The sequence below is a fragment of the Rhinatrema bivittatum genome, chromosome 2, assembly GCF_901001135.1.
Source record: "Rhinatrema bivittatum chromosome 2, aRhiBiv1.1, whole genome shotgun sequence".
Classification (NCBI taxonomy): domain Eukaryota; kingdom Metazoa; phylum Chordata; class Amphibia; order Gymnophiona; family Rhinatrematidae; genus Rhinatrema; species Rhinatrema bivittatum.
In genome coordinates this window covers 208,079,887-208,099,731 of record NC_042616.1, presented here as the reverse complement: position 1 = coordinate 208,099,731, position 19,845 = coordinate 208,079,887, and the positions used below count along the sequence as shown (strand labels likewise).

At 41.8% G+C, this 19,845-nt stretch overlaps 1 protein-coding gene across 1 annotated transcript in view; it reads right to left on the bottom strand.

Annotated features, from left to right (window-relative positions):
- The window catches only part of DNAH11 (dynein axonemal heavy chain 11), a 725,796-nt gene that overhangs the window by 166,489 nt on the left and 539,462 nt on the right, over positions 1 to 19,845 (bottom strand). The window contains exon 62 of the mRNA XM_029589065.1: positions 4,598 to 4,732. Within this exon, the coding sequence (XP_029444925.1) occupies positions 4,598 to 4,732 (135 nt within the window). The remainder of the gene's footprint in view (positions 1 to 4,597; positions 4,733 to 19,845) is intronic.

The following is a 19,845-nucleotide window of genomic DNA, read 5'->3' as shown; positions in this document are numbered from 1 at the left end:
TGCGCGTACCTCCCGCTACACGCACAAGTCAAAAGTTTTGAAAAAGGGGCAGGGAGTGGGCGTGGCCTGGGCGGGGTGTGGGCGAGAAGACCAAGAGATGTATGCGTAATTGCTTATGTGCACAGGCACGCGCCAGGGTACCCTGCCACGTAACTATTACTGCTGTGGATGGCATGTAGGTAATAAAATATAAAAATCTAGGCTAGCCAACAGGGTTTTCAGAGATGGGGCTAACAAGGGGAAAGGGAGACTATTAAACGGGGGGGGGGGGGGGGGGGGGGGGGGGGGAGTCCTATCCCTTGCTTGGGTGAACTGGGAAAGAACTGATGAAAACTGGCAATGGTGTGTCATGTGCCCTTTTAAATCCCCACATTTACGCGGTGGAAGCAGGATTTGCGCATGCACATGTGCACATGCTCAGCCTATTTTATAACACGCTCTCATATACGTGCGTATGTCATAAAATAGCCGCTTCCATGGGTGCGAGCCGGCAAACGTGCACACATGTGCTCCCACATGTCTGTTTAAAAGATACCGTCACACTTTCCAAAATCAAAGTAAGCATGTAAGTCCGTTTTCTGTCCCAACTTCACCCCCTGGAATGCCAACTTACTATGCAAGTAAAGGTATGCACAAAATAATGTTTTGTGCATACTTTTATACACATAGTTCCCCCAAATTAATTTTCTAACAGCGATTTGCATGCAGAGGCCGGGTCTTCTAAATGTGAAAAACAGCCCTTTAAAGAGACCTATTGAAAGAAATAGTGTAACACTTTTTCACAGCACTTATATTAGTGTTAGTGGTGCCTGCTTCAAAAAAAAAGAGATGGTCCATATGAAAAGGAATGCATATTGTGACAGATATGTATGTAATATATACTGCTAAATAATCTTAATGGCTGCAAATAAGATAACCAGCAAAGCAGATGTATGGAAGACTAACAATTCAAAGAATACACATTTTCCCCCATTATGATGGCAGTTCATATAATTTAGGTCATGATCACACTGAATGATGCTGTGGTTTAAATGCAAAAGCAGGGGAAGCTACTATGTTCCATTTATTTATAGGTTATGTACAAGGTGGGCGGACACAATGTTCCTGCATCCTGACTTGGAGGATTATTCAGTCTCTCTGCTCATTAACTAGAGACTGCTCATGCTGTCACAGTGTATTTCAGTTGTGTTGTGCTGACTTAGTTATAGGGATTTCTTCTCCCTGCTAATTGTAATACAGATTCAAATATGCAAAAAAAAAAAAAAAAAAAATAATAAAAAAGTTGCACAGTGCTTCAGAAATTCAGGGCTCTTTAAGGTAATAATTCTGAAAGCTTATGAAAGAGATGTGAATGAACATTAGCTAAGGCTGATGCTTTGACAATTAGTACTACACTTTACAAGGCTCAAACCTGTGCCTATCTAAGATTTAAGATAGTTTAGGCTAGAAATCAATTCATTTAATCCATTTGTGACGGAGCTTGGTTTGAAAATGTTTGCTGAAGACACAAGACAGGTACCTTCATAGTTTATGAGATGGAGAAGGAAGTTTACCTGGAAGGAGGCCATCACATTGTTATGGCAGGAAGTGACCTTGTAGCTAGCGCCTACCCTCCATGTAATGCTTTATCTTCTTACTCTGAGGATGTGCCGAAGAGGGAAGGGTTAAGGCTGCTGTTGTAACTGGCTATTTTATCATTAGGAATGTAGATGGTTGGGGAGCTGGTGTGAGGATTGCTTGATAACCTGCCTGCCAGGTGTGAAGATAACAGACCTCATGCATCACCTAGATAGGATTTTAGAGAATGCTATGGAAGAGCTAGTTGTTGTGGTATATATGGGTGCCAACAACATAGGAAGGCATAAGAGTGAGGTTCTGAAAGTTAAATTTAGGTTACTGAATTGCATTCTCAGAAATGCTCCCCAATCCACATGCAGGACCCCAGAGGCAGGCTGAACTCCAGAGACTCATTGTGCATCTACTAGATGGCCCTTGTATCCCACTGGTTATTTATAAAGATATACCACTGCTCAGCACCTCACCCAAAGGCTGTCTGCAGTGGGTGGACCTTTGTGCTTATAAGTAGGGGCTGGATTAGAACGGTGTGTCTTTTTAGTTCAGCTTTTGAGGAGTGAGGAGTTCCTGGTGTGTTTCTTTGAGAGTGAGGCCTATTCCCCTCACTGCTCTATATTTTGGAGGCCATGCCTTCCCAAGGCACTACCTGTCTGTCTGGAGGTTGGTCTCAAGTTAGAAGGAGCACTGGATGGCCGGCGCCATCTTTAAAAATGGCGCAGGCCATCCAGTGCTCCTACCATGTGACAGGGGCCAGCCAATGGCACGGATACCCTGTCACATGGTAAGGGCAAAGGACCATCGGTGCCATTTTGATTAGTGGCAGCAGCCGGCCCGGGAGCGGGAGATTGCTCCCTGGACCCCCACTGGACCACCAGGTACCTGTAAAATGTTTTTGGGGGGGTCAGGAGGGTGGGGGAAGCAAAGGGATTAGTTTTAAAGGGTCGGGGTGGGTTTAGGGGTTATTTTTGTGTGCCTTTTTCCCGCCCTCCCTCAAAATGATAAGAGAACCCTCACAATCAATATCGTGGGGTTTTCCTATCGTTTCGGGGGAGCCCCCAATTTCAATCGCCTGAAGCCCGATTCACATACCTAAAAAATACCCTCAATCAATCAACTACCTAAACTCCATTAAACAACTACTAAACAATTGAAACTCTGCCTAAACATAGATAAGACGGAATACATGCTACTAGAATGAAAATCCTCAACAAACAAAACCACCATCAACATTTCAACCCCCAAACTCAATAATACAGTAAGAGACCTCGGGATCTGGATCAACCCAGAACTAAACTTTAAAAAACACATTTCCACGAAAATAAAAGAAGGTTTCAACAAACTACTAACTCTAAAACACCTTAAACCCCTCCTAAACCCACAAGACTTCAGAACCATCCTTCAAACACTGATTTTCACATGTTTTGACTACTGCAACTCCCTTCTCCTGGGACTCCCCAAATCAACCATACATCCACTCCAAATACTGCAGAATGCAGCAGCAAGAATTCTAACTGGACAGAAAAAAAACTGAGCACATCACACCAGCACTAAAAGCCCTCCACTGGCTACCCATCGAAAAACGAATTGAGTTCAAAGTGCTTACTCTACTACACAAGTCAGTTTACGGAAAATAAATTGAGTGGCTAAATGATGTAATACACCTATACACCCCACAACACAATACAAGATCAATCAACAAAGAACTACTATCAATACCCACAATCACCTCCGCCAAACTCACATCAATTTGGGAAAGAGCATTTTCACTAGCAGGACCCCGCCTGTGGAACACCATGCCGGAAAACTTACAAAACAAAACATAAAACGCTTCAGAAAACAACTAAAGACCTGGCTCTTTGAACAAACATATAGAGAAGGTATAGATGCCTAGTGGTTAGAGCAGTGGGCTACGAACCGGGAGACCAGGGTTCGAGTCCTGCTGTCACTCCTTGTGACCTTGGGCAAGTCACTTTACCCTCCATTGCCTCAGGTACAAAACTTAGATTGTAAGCCCTCTGGGGATAGAGAAATACCTACAGTACCTGAATGTAAACCGATGTGATATCTCAGATCGAATGTCGGTATATAAAAATAATAAATAATAATAAATAGATTAATATACACTCCCCATACGCAATATCAAGTCTACCGCACTCCCCAATTTTCTTGATACTATGTACACAGTTATTCCCTGCCCGACACAAACAGTATTAATCCCATGACCAGTTGTTTTCCCCCCACATCTCCCCACCTTAATTACCATAATGCTATCACTTAATATGCTCTGTTTAATACTCTATTTATTGTTATTACCCGTTATAATGTAATCAGTTAATTTGCTCAGTTCAATGTATCCTGTTGTTTTCACTGTAAACCGCGGTGAAGGCTTGCTCTAGACTACGGTATATAAAAACCATGAAATAAATAAATAAAATAAAAATAAACCTGCAGATTTAAAACAAATTGTAGAAAGTACTTTTTCACTCTGTGCACTGTCAGGATATGATGCCAGAGCATCATATCCTGACAGTGCCAGAGCATGTGGTCAGTGTGACTTGCGTAGCAGGGTTTAAAAGAGGTACAGACAAGTTCCTGGAGGGAAAAAGTCCATAAACAGTTATTAGTCAGATAAGACTTGGCAAAACCAACACTCATCCCTGGGAGTGAGCAAAAATAAATAATTGATATATTTTTTGGGATCTACTGGGTATGTGTTCCAAACTAGCCATTGTCTGAAACTGGATGCTGGGCTCAATGGTCCTTAATCTGACTCAGTTTGGCATATCTCATATTCTTATGAGTATAAAGAAAGTCAGCTTACTGGATATTATTTTCATATTACACACAAATGTCCCTATTTTCAACATGGAGTCTTCCATTCTATTACATTTAAGAGAAAGTGTATACAAAATTGGCTCTGGACTTTTAAAATTATTGAGGACCCAAAGGAACATGCATTTTATATACTTTGCTTGAATTTGGTAGGAAGTTGAAGAAGGTGGTGACAGCAGCAGCAACTTACCTCAAGTCCATTGACAAGTCTATTAGCCAGTTCGATAGTTTGGTTGGTTCTGTTTACTTCTTCTTGACACCGGACCTTCTCTGCTATCGCCTTCTCAAATGCAGCTGTAAGTCTGCTCAGATTCTTATCCAGATCCTACACAAGATCAAGATTTAGTTCAGAAACTAAATATACATTTTACTGCCAAATCTGTCAAGAGTCTAAAATGCATAGCAATGTATGCCTAAAAAAAAGAAAAATCAAGCTCCAACCTAACTTGCCTAAATTTAGGATCCTAAAAAGTGGGTGGCTATGGGGTTGTATGGTGTGTTCAGTATTTGAATTGTTGTGTGTGGCTGGCAGTCCCTGCATATTAGGTTCAGAGACCCTGTGTGTGATTAATGTGTGCCAAGAGACCCCTGAGAGGTTTTTAGGATTGAGGACAGCAATTTCAGATCTGCAGATAGTGAGCATTTTTGCATGGTAGCTCCTGGGTCCCTCATAGAAGTTTCCAGTTTGCTCTTAGGTTGGTCAACTGCTTAGCCCCTAGGAGGAAGATGCAATATAACCCTTAGGAGTTCCTTCTATCATCCTGCATTGGATGACTGTGCGCAATTAACTTCCTGTATACTGGGTTTCTGATAAGAGTCAGGCCCTTCAAGCTGGAATCTCCATCCTTTCTGGGATTTTATCTTTAATGTGCTACCAGTCAGTTCATGGGTAAAGGGACTCTGAAAAAGCTGTAACAAAAATTTCAGATCATTCAGCAAAATAAAAGGCTTTCTTTTGGAAAAATAAAAATATATTGTTTTTCTTAAAATACTTCTACTTTTATATTTAAGTTTAGCTATTGACAGATATAATTGTTTAATTTTTCCTGTATATATTTAATTTCCCATCCCTCCATGGGAATATATACAGTTTTAGCCAGAATCTCTCACCTAATTCCCCTCCTATATCACCATGTTCAATCATTAAATTTAAAGGGGAGGAAGAGAGGTGTGTCACCTGACCATTATATGCATCTTGATAATCTCTTTCTCCTCTGTGTTTCTTCCCCGACATTCCTTCCCTGCATACACCTACATATAGTTAGCTCTTTGCTCCAGGGATTCATTTCATCCAAATTCATTTTGGCCTCTGGAAGCCTAATAGTATGAAATATTTGGATTTTTTTTTTTTGACTATTGTAACGCTTTGCTACTTGGTCTTCCAGCCAACTCCATCAAGCCTCTACAAATGTTACTGAATTCAGCAGCCAGGATCCTGATCAACTCGAATAAGAGAGACCACATTACACCCATTCTCTACAAGCTTCACTGGCTTCCGATTAAATACAGAGTCCTCTATAAAGCCATGACCATCATACACAAATCCTTAAACAACTTAGCTCCAATTGATCTTACCTTTCAGTTTCGCTCCAACAAATCAAAGAGACCAATAAGAAAAGCTTATCAAGGCTCCCTTTTTATCCCTCAAGCCAAAACTCCACTAAGAAATAGGGCTCTTTCCACGGCAGGTCCTTCTCATTGGAACTCACTTCCACCAGACCTTAGACAGGATCCCTGCCAGCAATCCTTCAAGAAAAAACTGAAAACTTGGCTTTTTAATCTAGCATTTCCCTGATTACTTACAGTAGACTTACCATGGCAAATTTGATTTGTTTGTTCTTTTTGTATAATTCCTCCTTCTAATCCCTCCTTTATCTACCTTTCTGGTCCCACTGTTCTTCTTTTCCCCCTTCCCTCTCATCCCCACATCCTCCCTTATAATTATCCTCTCATTGCTCCCAAGCCCTATTTCTCTTGATACATCCATCTGTTATTTAATTTTATTTTTTTAATTCCTCATTGGTTTTCTGCAAGGCATCTGGTTAAGATGAATACTTCAAACTCCATGTTTTATTATTGTACCTACAGGTTTCTTGTTAGATGTTCTCTGTTACATGTAATGCTTTCAAGCAAGTTTAATTGTTCAATGTAAACCGATTTGATTTGCATCTAATGCAAGAAGACAGGTATATAAAAAACAAAAAATAAATATATATATATATATATATAAAGATCTGAGAAAGATCTATCTCAGACTTTCAATTCAAGCCTTCAGATATGACCTAAAAACATTCATTCACCTAAGTACATAAGCACATTTTGTTTCCTAGAGCTCTCATAGAAACATAGAAATGATGGCAGAAAAAGACCAATAGGCCCATCCAGTCTGCCCAGTAAGCTCCCACACTAATTGTCCCCATATGTATCTGTTTCACCAACCACCAATTTCAGGGCTCTTGTCGGTAACTGTTTGATTCAAGTTTCCTGCCATCCCATGCCATTGATTCAGATAGTATTGTTGGAGTTGCATCAAAGGTGAGCATAAGGCTTAATGGTTAAGAGTAGTAACCGCCACATCAAGCAAGTTACCCCGATGCTTGTTTACCAGACTGCACAGATCATTGCCTTGTTGGATGTTGTCTGAATGTAAATCCTGTTTTCCACATTTCACCCTTTTCCACCTGCCGTTGAAGCAGAAAGCAATGCTATATATGCATTCAATGTGATGTATCAGGCTTAACTGGTTTAGGGTAGTAACCACCGTAATAAGCAAGCTACCCCATGCTTATTTGTTTATCCAGATTTTGAAGTTCAGTCCTTGTTGGTTGTTGTCTGAATGCAAATCCTCTTTTCCACGATTCCCCTTGCCATAGAAGCAGATCATCTATTAATATATTTACTCCTGCTTGAGGCTGGCATAAGACCAGGCTAGAGACCTGTCACTGTTGGGCAGATCCCATTACTTTCTATAGGAGTGAAATTAACTATTATACTACTTTTAATATGCTTGGAAAAAATAGGAAAACTAGTTGCAATAAACCTGATTCTTTTACTCTAACATATAACACCACCAAAACATTTTAATGAACTCTTCAAATTTTGAGATCTCTTTACTACGTGTTAAACAGTGAAACTGGCATTCAACATGCATTAAAAATACATTATTGTACAATACTGGGCTTCATATTATATCCAAAAAAATAATCAGGTGCAATGCACATAAAATTAATGAGCTGCAACATATGCAAAGCAGTTCATTAGTAAGCAAAAAGGCTTGACGCAGATAACAAACCTCATGATCCATGTTAAACTTTGGTAGTTAGCTACACAACCCCTTGAACTTCTTCCACCTCAGACTCCCCTGCTTTGTGGAGTCCCAGGTTGACTAGGGACAGAAGCAATCATCAGTTACACCTGTCTTACCAGCAATATCACCAAAACAGTGTGGGCTGACTTGGGGCTTTCACTTGCCCCTTACGTGAGGATATGGGGGTGGGTATGTAGGTGATACTTGAGGGGATGCTGCATTTGGGCGGGAGGGGTTACTTATGTGACATTTAGGGTGGTAGAACTCAGGCCTTTGTGTCTTTTGGGCACCGGATCTGCATTCATGTGGGTGGTGATACATGTATATTATTGCTACTGGTAATGACCACGCATTCCCATCTGTGGGAATCCCGTGGTATTCACTAAACAGTATACTCAACTACCACAGTTTAGAGAATAGCTAGATAACTAAAGTATGTTAAAACTGCACCTTTTAATGCACTTTAGCAAATAGACCCCTTTCACACTTGGCTTTTGCTTCACATGCAAAATCTTTTTTTTTTTTTTTTTAAAGGGCTTATGCTGTTTTTCCCTCAGAGGATTTGAGGAAAATTGCTTGGACATACCCTAATGGCTAAAATCTCATCTACACATACATGCCATCTTGTCCTACTCAAAACGTTTTTCCATACATTCACACCCGTACTTCCTTCTCACAAACTCATTTGGTCACACTTCGTAAACTTACACTTACATAACAGTTTCCATATACATGTCAATCTTGTAGCTACTCACTCACATAGAATACATCTATGGGACTATGTATGTATACACAGGGCTGCAGGGAAAAATGCTCAGTCGCATTAGCAAACTTGATGCAACTGTACAGACTACTCATAATACTAGTTCATGCGGACAAATCTCTAGCTTAGAACCCTGGCATTCAATTCACACACAACTCGCTCATACCACATACACAACACTTGCAGTTACAAATTCATACTCCATAAATACACATTACAGCAGTTTATATAGGACCTGATCACATATTAGAAACATTGTCCCCCTAGTCACTGCTACTACTGTAGACAGTTGGTAGCCTACAGGGCTGTTTTGGTTGCTACTGTTCCTACAGCTACAGAAATATAAAATCAATTGTGATGAAAAATAATTTAAACAACATAAGATTAATAACTATTTAAATCCTTCCTAATGAAAAGGGGCATGCTTTGACAGCATAAATGGTTACTGGCTTCTTCAAAAGGGTGAGAGGAGACAATTAGCATCAGGCAATATTCTGTTTAGATGTATCCATTTCTTCTTCAATGCAATAATTGCCTATATTACCCCCAGGACTTTCATTTTGCATGTGCTACATATAAGATATAACAGGTGGCTTAAGAGGACTACACTGTCAGACAGATGACCAGGGCTGGTGCTACCTGTTTTGCTGCCCTGTTCAAATGATTAATGTGTTGCACTGCTTTGCACTACTGCCCCACCCCAGTGGATCAAAATTGAGCCCTTCACAGACTTCTCTTTTTTTTTTTTTCCAAACAACTTTGAGTGCCTGATCATCATTTATAGGTGCAGTGAGGTTAGAATAAAGTGACCAGATTTCAGGTGGGCAAATAGGGGACACTTCTTCCCCCATAGTGCCAACGGTGGGCAAGTAGCTCATTTATGGAGAGGGGTGATTATCTGAGGGACTGTCCCCACAGAAAATTGTAGTAATCTACTCTAAATATATACCTATTTCAGTGCCAATATGAAAGCTTCAGGGATCACACGGATGTCCTGAATGCAAGGGAATTCATTATGCAACAGAAAAATTCACATCAGTCAACAAAAAACATGTACATTCCAAAATAAATAGGAAGAAAAATTGACAATGTAAATTCAATGTGGGAGACACATCCCGGTCAGAGACTTAGGGTCCCAGGATATTTTACACCATGGCCAGTACAAGATGCCTTAGGTGAACCTTATGGCCTTGCACCACTACCCTGACCCCCACAGTCCTCTCCACACACAATAAAAATTAAGCATTTATAACAGATTTCACATGAAAAAAGGAAATTCAATGTACAGTCCTGAGGTAAAAATATCACTTGACAATATGTATTTTATATTCACATGCACTGCAAAAAAAAAAAAAAAAAAAAAGCAAAGACTATACTTAGGAACCCATAGAGTATTAGGCCTGTTGTAATGTGTATTGGGTATGGGTTTGATCTTCAGGCCTTGAGTAAACTGATTTACAATTACAATATAGTAAAGCTGTGATACCAAAAACAGCACGGAATGCCTGCACATGTACAGTTAACAACCCTACTTATAAAAAAAAAAAAAAAAAAGGCAACCCCATAAATATTATACCAGGCCCTAAAATACCAATACACCTCTTAGGAAAACAGAACAAGCCAAGCTGCTAGAGATCCCTACAAAGAATCTACATGTCAGCATGATACCACACCTTGGTCACACATGCAGAACATAGCCCCTCACCAAATATAGAAGTGACCAAAAATATAAACAGAAAAATGTAGAGAAAAGATGAAATGGAAATCACAACAAACCAGACTCTGTATACCGTGCAACAATGGAAAAACAAACCAGCATATAAATCAAGAAATATTAATCATAATAGTAAAACCATACTATTAAAAATAAGTATTTGAAAACAGCTAACAAACAAGACATCCAATAAGTAAAAACTCATAAAAATATATAAAAGTTTTCCCAAACACCAATAAAATATTTCAAAACATCAGGCACATTAACCACCATCCAATGCTTTAAAATAATGATATATATATAAAAAATATATAAATCTCCCACTCTCCATACTTGGGAACTTTTGATTTCCCTTCACATTGAGATTGTTGTGGATTAGTGTGGGGGAAGGAGGTGGCACACAGACATTTTCCTCTCTCTCACATATACACATATTCACCATCACACGCGTGCATTCTTTCACACATAATGGGCTTTCCTTTTCTTTTTTGGCAACCAGTAGGATGGGCTCTATTGATGATCTTGGGGTCTCTTGCTCTTTTCTTTGGCTATTGATGGTATGAGCTCTGCTGGTGGCCCTGGGATACCTTCTTCTCTTCAGCAGCTGGCGGGATGGGCTCTGCTGATGGTGCCTTCTCATTGGCTGCTGGCAGGATGGGTTCTACTAGTAGCCCCTGGTCCTCTAATTCTCTTTAGCTGTTAGCAGGATTGGGTTTACCAGTGGCCCCAGGGCATTTTCCTCTCTTCAGTCACTAGTGGCCCCAAGATACTCTCTCTGAGTCACTACCCTTTGTAAATGCACAGCGGGTCACACTTGCCCTGTAGATGACTTTACTAATCTTAAATCCCTAACCCCACTCCTTTTTGATATTTTATTCTGTATTGTTCAAAATACATGTCAGGCTGTAGTACAGGAGTAGCTAATTCCAGTCCTCAAGAACCACAAACAGATCTGGTTTCAGGATACTCACAGTTAGTATGCATAAGATAGATTGCATACAATGGAGGCAGTGCATGCAAATCTATCTCCTATATATTCATCGTGGATATCCTGAAAGTCAGGCCTGTTTATGGCTCTTGAGAACTGAAGTTGCCCACTCTTGCAATAGAATGTTAGGTGTTATAGAGTGGAAAATGAGGCTTCTGAATTGTGCAAAGACTTGAAGTAGTTTTGTTTGTGAAGGGACTGTCTCCTTGATGTGCACGGTTGATCATAAGGGAGAGAGGAAAAGGCAATGTGTGCACTAGAGATGAGAGATATTTTTACATTCTTAATTACACAATTTAAATATTTAGAAATATTAAGTATGGTGATTTTTTCATAGAAGAGGAAATTCAAGGACATGAGATCATAGTATGAATTTGCAGAGATAAAGGGAAGATAAAGGGAAGATAAAGGGAAGATGGTACATACTTGGAATAGTCTAGTAGCAACTAAACAGCAACAGAATTTAAACATGCTTGGGACAGAAAAAGTGCAATGGTAAGGTCAGGTGGCGCTTAAAAAGTAAAAGAGATGAAGGAGGGGGGCTTGAGTGTTTGGCCCTTTAAAGTGCCATATGACTGAGCAAAGGGAAAAAGAATATTAAGCCCTACAAAGCAATGGGCAGAAAGTGGCAGTATAGCTACTTTTGGCTTCCAAGGCGGCTGAGGTAAACCTGAACAGAGTTACCATGTTTAGATGTTTGGGTTACTATAATGCTTTGCTGGTGGGACTTGGGAGGGGACCTGGGGGTTGGATTAAGTATAGGACTTGTAAAACGCAAAAATGAGAAAGAAGAAAATGCCCAGAATAGCCAACCGCAGAGATGGTGATGGCAAGCACTGTAACCAAACATGCTTAGGACAAATACAGAGAACATTAATAGGAACAGAGCTGAGAAATAAGGTAAGATATGGGAGAAGGAGGTGAACATTTGTGTTGGCTTAAATATAAAAAATGTGTATGCTTATCTACCCAAAGTCATAGAGAACTAGAGAGAAAGATAAATGTACAGAAAGGCTGGGACAATTGACCCTCATCTACTATGTTACTTCCTATTTCAAAGCAACGTGAATAAGCAAACAGGACTACAAACAAGGAATCTGAGTTTGGAGATGGACGTTAGACTCCACAGGCTACCTAATTTTACTTGCAGGACAGCTGAGGACAAGTTAGGGACTTTAGAAGGTCTCTCTCACTGCTTTCAATAGATACCAGAAGTTCCTAACAGCTGAAGGATGGCAGGAAACATCATACTGCCAACACCGTCACCACTGTTACTACTTCTACTGCTGCCCAGACAAGATGTCCTGATGCACAGTGAGGAACCAGTTCAGCGTGAAAGATGTCTGCAGGTCGACTTCCTCTGGGAACTAGGTGGCGGAACTCAGAGAGGAAGTGGCAAGACTGAGAAGCATCTGGTAGAATGAGGACCACATCAATGAAATAGTTATCAAGGCATCACAGATGGAAACCAGAGGGAAAGTTGTAACTGGACTGCAAGACGACAGTCAGACCTAGATTACTACAGCCATTAACCCTAACATGCTGACCCCAGTTTCACTTGAACTGAAGAACTGGTCTGCAGCTCTGGAAGCAGAGGAGGAGAAATCATCTCAGGCTGAGAAAGAACAAACTTGTAAACCTCAAAGCTACAGGCTTAATATCCACTGCACCTAGAAGGTGGAGGGGTAGTGGCGGGCGGTGACTCACTTCTGAGAGGCACAGAGGTCGCCATCTGCTGATCAGACATATTGTCCCTAGAAGTGTGCCGTCTGCCAGGTGCCAAAATCCAAGACATTACAGAGAGAAAGACAAAAATCCTCAAGTCTACTGACTACTATTTAATGCTGCTAATTCATGGTGGTACAAATGATACCACAAGGTACCACACAGATCATATCAAAAGTGACTTCATGACTTTGGGAGACAGGAAAGGGCAGACAGGTGCACAAGCGATATTCTCCTCAGTCCTCCCAATCAAGTTTAAAAGGCCCAGACTGGGATGCTTGCATTCTGGATCTAACCAATCAGACGCTTTGGTGTAATGACTCTCCTGCTCTAGTGGTACGGTGGCAATAGTAAGTAACGGGGTTTCTATTGATAGAAGGGAATCGCTGTAAAATGCTACTGAAAGTGAGAACTGGCTGGGTCCTCTCAAAGGAAACAAGGGACTGAACTCACCCAGGCAATCTCCCAGGGAGAAAGAGGAAAGACAGTCTTTTAAGATAAATAAGTCAGATGAATTCAAGGCTGGATTCCCAAACCACAGTTTTCTCAAACTTTATGAATAAGAAATTGAAATGTTTGCAACCTTCTGAATATTACATATAAAACAAATGTCCTTCTTAAATCACTTCCACCACAGACTATTATTAACAATATACATCCTCTAAATTCAAAGAGTGTCTCACAGTCTGTACAGCTTTTACAGAAATGATGTGGGAAACTTTCCCTGTCACTGTTCCCCTATACCAAACTCCTGTTTTAATTTAAATAGTGACTCCTCAGTTACTCAGATAAGATAAACAATGATATCAGTAACCTGCTCAAAATTTCTTCTCTCACTCTTTTGGTGATTTATCTTTCTGGTTCCCATCAATATTCAAGCAGGCTTAACAATAGCACTGCAGCAGTGTAGAAGCCCAGAGAGCTTATATACACTGTCCCATAAAGAGTGACAAATTATACCAGAGAATGAATTTTTTTTTTTTTTTTTTACCTATTTCTCCTGCATTCGACTCCTTTCAAAAATTCTAACTCAATTAAGCCAAGAACACCCCACAGTTTGGCTGTATTTAAACTGTATCTATCTATTCTAACTCTTACCAGAGAGGACTAGAATTAAAAATGTAAATCTTTCACTGGCACATTGCATACATCCCTCCTCATTCAAACATGAGTGTGTTTAGATGAATTCTCTCTGTGTTTGCTGCTGTTGGCCCTGCGACAGATCTACAATGACAGATCTGCTTGCCTCTGTGTTCACTGTCTTTCCCCATGTGCTATACTCTCACAAACTGGTGTGGACTGCCAATTTGCATAACATTCGGCATGGAATTCCCATCAGCCTAGCGTTAGCTGTGCTGCCTTTGCAAAATGAAAATGAAATCTGCAGGCCCTGCTCCTCCCCTCCTCACAGCTCACTCTCATCAGTCTTGTCCCCCAACCCTGCACATCAGCTGATCATCACCTCAGCTCCCCTGAGGCTTCTAAATCCACCCCCCTCCCAGCTTTTTATTTTTTTTTTCTGCTAGCACTGACATCAACTCTAGGACAGCCTGGCCTCATTTCTCTTTCCTCCCGGGCCACGACAGCCTCAGTCAGAGGCTCACCAGGGAACAGGTAAATAGAAAAAAATAAATACCTCCCCCTTCTTTAATTTTTAACCTCCGGTTTCATGATGATGAAGGAATGGCTGCACAGACTGTGTCAATGAAGGCATTTTGGTTTCCTGGACAATGGGATAACATTTCAAAGAATGCTGAGCAGAGATGGGATCCACCTGAAACCAAATCTGTTTGTGGTTCTTGAGGACTGGAATTAGCTTCTCCTGCAGCATCTTCCAGAACAGACTGCAAACCTACTGAAGAGGGCTTTAAACTAGGATGGCTGGGAATGGGTGATCAAAGTTCTCAGGTAAGTAAAACCTTAAACACTTGTATAGAAAGGGGGAAAAGAGCAACATCTGGAAAGCTATGGACACTAATGATCACAGTATGGGGAAAAAAATCACATAACATACAGAAAAACATGGTTTAATGCAACAAAGTCAGCATGGCTTTACCAAAGGCAAGTCTTGCCTCACAAATCTGCTTCACTTTTTTTAAGGCGTTAATAAACATGTGGATAAAGGTGAACCGGTAGATGTAGTGTATTTGGATTTTCAGAAGGCGTTTGACAAAGTTCCTCATGAGAGGCTTCTAGGAAAAGTAAAAAGTCATGGGATAGGTGGCGATGTCCTTTCGTGGATTACAAACTGGTTAAAAGACAGGAAACAGAGTGGGATTAAATGGACAATTTTCTCAGTGGAAGGGAGTGGGCAGTGGAGTGCCTCAGGGATCTGTATTGGGACCCTTACTTTTCAATATATTTATAAATGATCTGGAAAGAAATACAACAAGTGAGATAATCAAATTTGCAGATGACACAAAATTGTTCAGAGTAGTTAAATCACAAGCACATTGTGATAAATTGCAGGAAGACCTTGAGAGACTGGAAAATTGGGCATCAAAATGGCAGATGAAATTTAATGTGCATAAGTGCAAGGTGATGCATATAGGGAAAAATAACCCATGCTATAGTTACACAATGTCAGGTTCCATATTAGGTGCTACAACCCAAGAAAGAGATCTAGGCGTCATAGTGGATAACATCTTGAAATCGATTCAGTGTGCTGCGGCAGTCAAAAAAGCAAACAGAATGTTGGGAATTATTAGAAAGGGAATGGTGAATAAAACGGAAAATGTCATAATGCCTCTGTATCGCTCCATGGTGAGACCGCACCTTGAATACTGTGTACAATTCTGGTCGCCGCATCTCAAAAAAAGATATAATTGCGATGGAGAAGGTACAGAGAAGGGCGACCAAAATGATAAGGGGAATGGAACAGCTCCCCTATGAGGAAAGACTAAAGAGGTTAGGACTTTTCAGCTTGGAGAAGAGACGGATGAGGGGGGATATGATAGAGGTGTTTAAAATCATGAGAGGTCTAGAACGGGAGATGTGAATCGGTTATTTACTCTTTCGGATAATAGACTAGGGGGCACTCCATGAAGTTAGCATGTGGCACATTTAAAACTAATCAAAGTTCTTTTTCACTCAATGCACAATTAAACTCTGGAATTTGTTGCCAGAGGATGTGGTTAGTGCAGTTAGTATAGCTGTGTTTAAAAAAGGATTGCTTAAGTTCTTGGAGGAGAAGTCCATTACCTGCTATTAATTGAGTTGACTTAGAAAATAGCCACTGCTATTACTAGCAATGGTAACATGGAATAGACTTAGTTTTTGGGTACTTGCCAGGTTCTTATGGCCTGGATTGGCCACTGTTGGAAACAGGATGCTGGGCTTGATGGACCCTTGATCTGACCCAGTATGGCATGTTCTTATGTTCTTATCTAAAGTCAGTCATGGAAGATGCTGACTTGGATGTAGTGTCTGTCACAGAGATGTGGTACATGGAAAACCATGACTTGGACAATATTTTTGCAAATGGCGGAATATAAATATATTAAATAAATAAAAAATAGTTATACCAGGCAACAATTACTCAGGAAGGGTAGGGTAGGAAGAAAGGGAAAAGGAGTGGTGCTGTACATAAAAAATAACATTAAAACAAAATAACGTTAGGGCTTATGAAGTAAGGAGGCAGTAGTTTGGCTGCCATGTAAATCCACTTGAATTCAGAGAAATAAAAGTTAATAAATAAACATATATAAGGTGATACTTTTATATTAGATTAACTTCAAACATTTCTTGACTAGCTTTCAAGAGCTAATACTCTCTTCAGGACACAATTCAAATGAACAAAAGATTACATTAAAATATGGACAGGAAATATGAAACAGTGTGGCTTTCTTAAGTGAATCATAAAAAGCCTTCCAGTGACAGGGTGAGGTAAGGAGGAGGCACTATAGGTTAATCTGGAAAGAGAATGGAACATCTGTTTATATTGTTGTAATATACAGGCCTCCAAGGAGACAAATGAAATGGCTAGAGATTTAATGAAGGAGATTCATAAAATCGCTTTGAAAGGGAGGTGCTAGAGCTAGAGGATTTCAATCTGCTAAATGTTGATTGGGACATCCCAGCTTCATTGTCCTCTGGAAGTAGAAAGATCCTGGAATTTGTTGCCAGATCCTGGAATTTGTTGCCAGAGGATGTGGTTAGTGCAGTTAGTGTAGCTGGGTTCAAAAAAGGTTTGGATAAGTTCTTGGAAGAGAAGACCATTAACTGCTATTAATCAAGTTTACTTAGGGAATAGTCACTGCTATTAATTGCATCAGTAGCATGGGATCTTCTAGGTGTTTGGGTAATTGCCAGGTTCTTGTGGCCTGGTTTGGCCTCTGTTGGAAACAGGATGCTGGGCTTGATGGACCCTTGGTCTGACCCAGCATGGCAATTTCTTATGTTCTTATGTTCTTATGTTCTGGATTCTCTGCAGGGAGAACTGTTCGTCAAGTGGTATCAGAACCCACACAAGAGGGGATGATACAGGACCTGTTTCTTACTAATGGGGGCAGTGTTTCTTATGTTGAAATCCAGTGATCACAGGATGGTGAGGGTTAGTATTAGAATAGAAGCAATCAAGGTTCATTCAAAGGCAAGGGTCCTAGACTTTAAGAAAGCTAATTTTGTTAACATAGGAAAGTAACAAGATGTTGTTAACTGGATGGGAAAAATCGAGGGGAGATAAAAGAGCAGTGGGAAAAACTGAAGACAAAACTGAAAAGAGATATTGTAAGGGCAACTAACCTTTATGATAGAAAAGTAAATAAAAGAGGCCACTAGATTTTCTAAAGTAGCAGCTGAAAAGGTAAGGACAAAAGGTTAGTATTCATAAACTATAAGAGATCGTAGAAAGAGGAAGACAGACAACAATATCTGGAAAAGCTTAGAGAATCTGGGAAAGTAGTCAGGATTGCAAAGATGCAAATGGAAAATATGGTTAAACAAGGGGGATGATTTTTTTAAGATATGCTAGTGATAGGAAAAAGTGCAAAAGTGGCACTGTGATACTCAGAGGTTGAAGAATATGTAGAGGTTGACAAATAAAATACAGAATTTTTTTAACAAATATTGTTGGTGTTTACTGAGGAAGGGCCAGCAGTAGGATGTTGCGCTTGGAGGTGGACCCTTGTCATGGAGCAGTGTAGAACGGCTCCCTGGTAGGGACCAGGAAGCACCTGCCCAGGGGGCAGAGCAGAGGAGGAGACAGAGGCTAGGATGAGCTTCACCACTGGAAGCCCGCGGTCCCCCCGGGTGGAGCCCGTAGGGACCCGGGCCGCTTGGACTTAGGTGGGCCTCACAGAGTCTCCCGGAGAGGTAGTAGAGAGGCGTGCCCACAAACAGCAAGGGAGCATGGTCGGTCACTAGGCTGTAGGTCTGGAGAACCAAGGAAGGCCAGTACAGCGTAGGTGATGACAAGGCAAGGGACAAAGCCAGAATCAGGAGACGTGGTCAAAGGCAGCCGGGGTCAGAATCCGAGGATCAGTCCGAGGAGTAGTCAATGAAGCAGGGGTCAGGTTCCAGAGGTCAGACGAGGTCACAAGACAGGCAGAGGTCAAGATCCAGGCAGCGAGTAGAATGGTCAAGGAGCAGGCCGAGGTCAGTACCAGAGAGACAGTCCGAGGGTACTACCTGGGGAGACAGGACAGACAGACACTGGAACGGAAGGTATGCAGGAACAGAAGGACACTGGACAAGGCTGTGAACGCAGAGGCAAACTAATACACTTACAGTGCCAACCCGATTGCCAAGGCAAGGAAGTGCAGGCAGGGACTTCCTTATATCATACGTTTAATCAGGGCACCCCACGGAGCTAGGGCCCACCCCTGGCCCTACAAGAGGCTGGGCGGCCCGCACACGTAGGGGGAGGGGCAACGCTACTGAGGACACCGAACTCTGGCGTGAGGCCTGGTGCACAGTGGAAGGCCCAGCGACCACCACCGCAGGACGCAGAGGCCTGGAGGTGCCCACGGCTGCCACCGGGGAGGCTGACCCTTAAGCTGCAGAGGAGTTAGCTAGGTGAGCAGGCCCATGCGAGGTGAGCAGGCCCATGCGCGGACCGGGCGTGAACGGGGCACGCAACAGTACCCCCCCTTCTAGGGCTCCCTTTACGCGGCCGTGGCTTTTCAGGATAGGTCCTGTGGAAAGTCCTGAGGAGCTCTTTATCCAAGATGTTATGGGATGGTTCCCATGAGTTCTCCTCGGTCCCATAACCCTCCCAGGCTAAGAGGTATTCCCATCTGCCTTGACGCCGACGGACGTCGAGGACCTCTCTTACCTGTAGTGATGAATTTGGTTTCGGTAGAGATCCGCAGTGGTGAAGGATCTCTGCGAGAGGGCCAGGAGAGGACCAAAGGCTTCAAAAGGGTGACATGGAATGTGTTGTTGATGCCCATGGCACGAGGTAGCTGAAGTTGATAAGACACTGCTCCCACTCTTCGAAGAACTGGAAACGGGCCGATGTACTTGGGAGCCAAGCGATGAGAAGGGAGTCTCAACCTTATGTGTCAAGTGCTTAACCACACCTTCTGTCCAGGATGGAAGAGAGGGGCGGGACATCTATGGGCATCAGAAGTGCACTTGGAGTGCTCAGCGGCCTGGGTAAGGCATTCTTTGACTTGATTCCACACCTGGCGAATGGTGTGGGCCATGAACTGCGTGGCTGGAGAAGGAACAGTTAGAGGAACTGGAAGTGGCAACCGAGGTTGTTGCCCGAATACCACGGAGAATCGAGAGACATCGTTGGCAGCAGCGACGTGGGTATTATGTGACAACTCAGCCCAGGGTAACAGATCGGACCAGTTGTCCTGCTGGTCATTCACATAGGAACGAAGGAATATTTTCAAGGTCTGGTTGGTCCTTTCAGCTTGACCATTGGCCTGTGGGTGATTGTCTTGAATTTCACGTTGGCCTATGTCGAACTTTTTGAATAGAGAGCGCCAGTA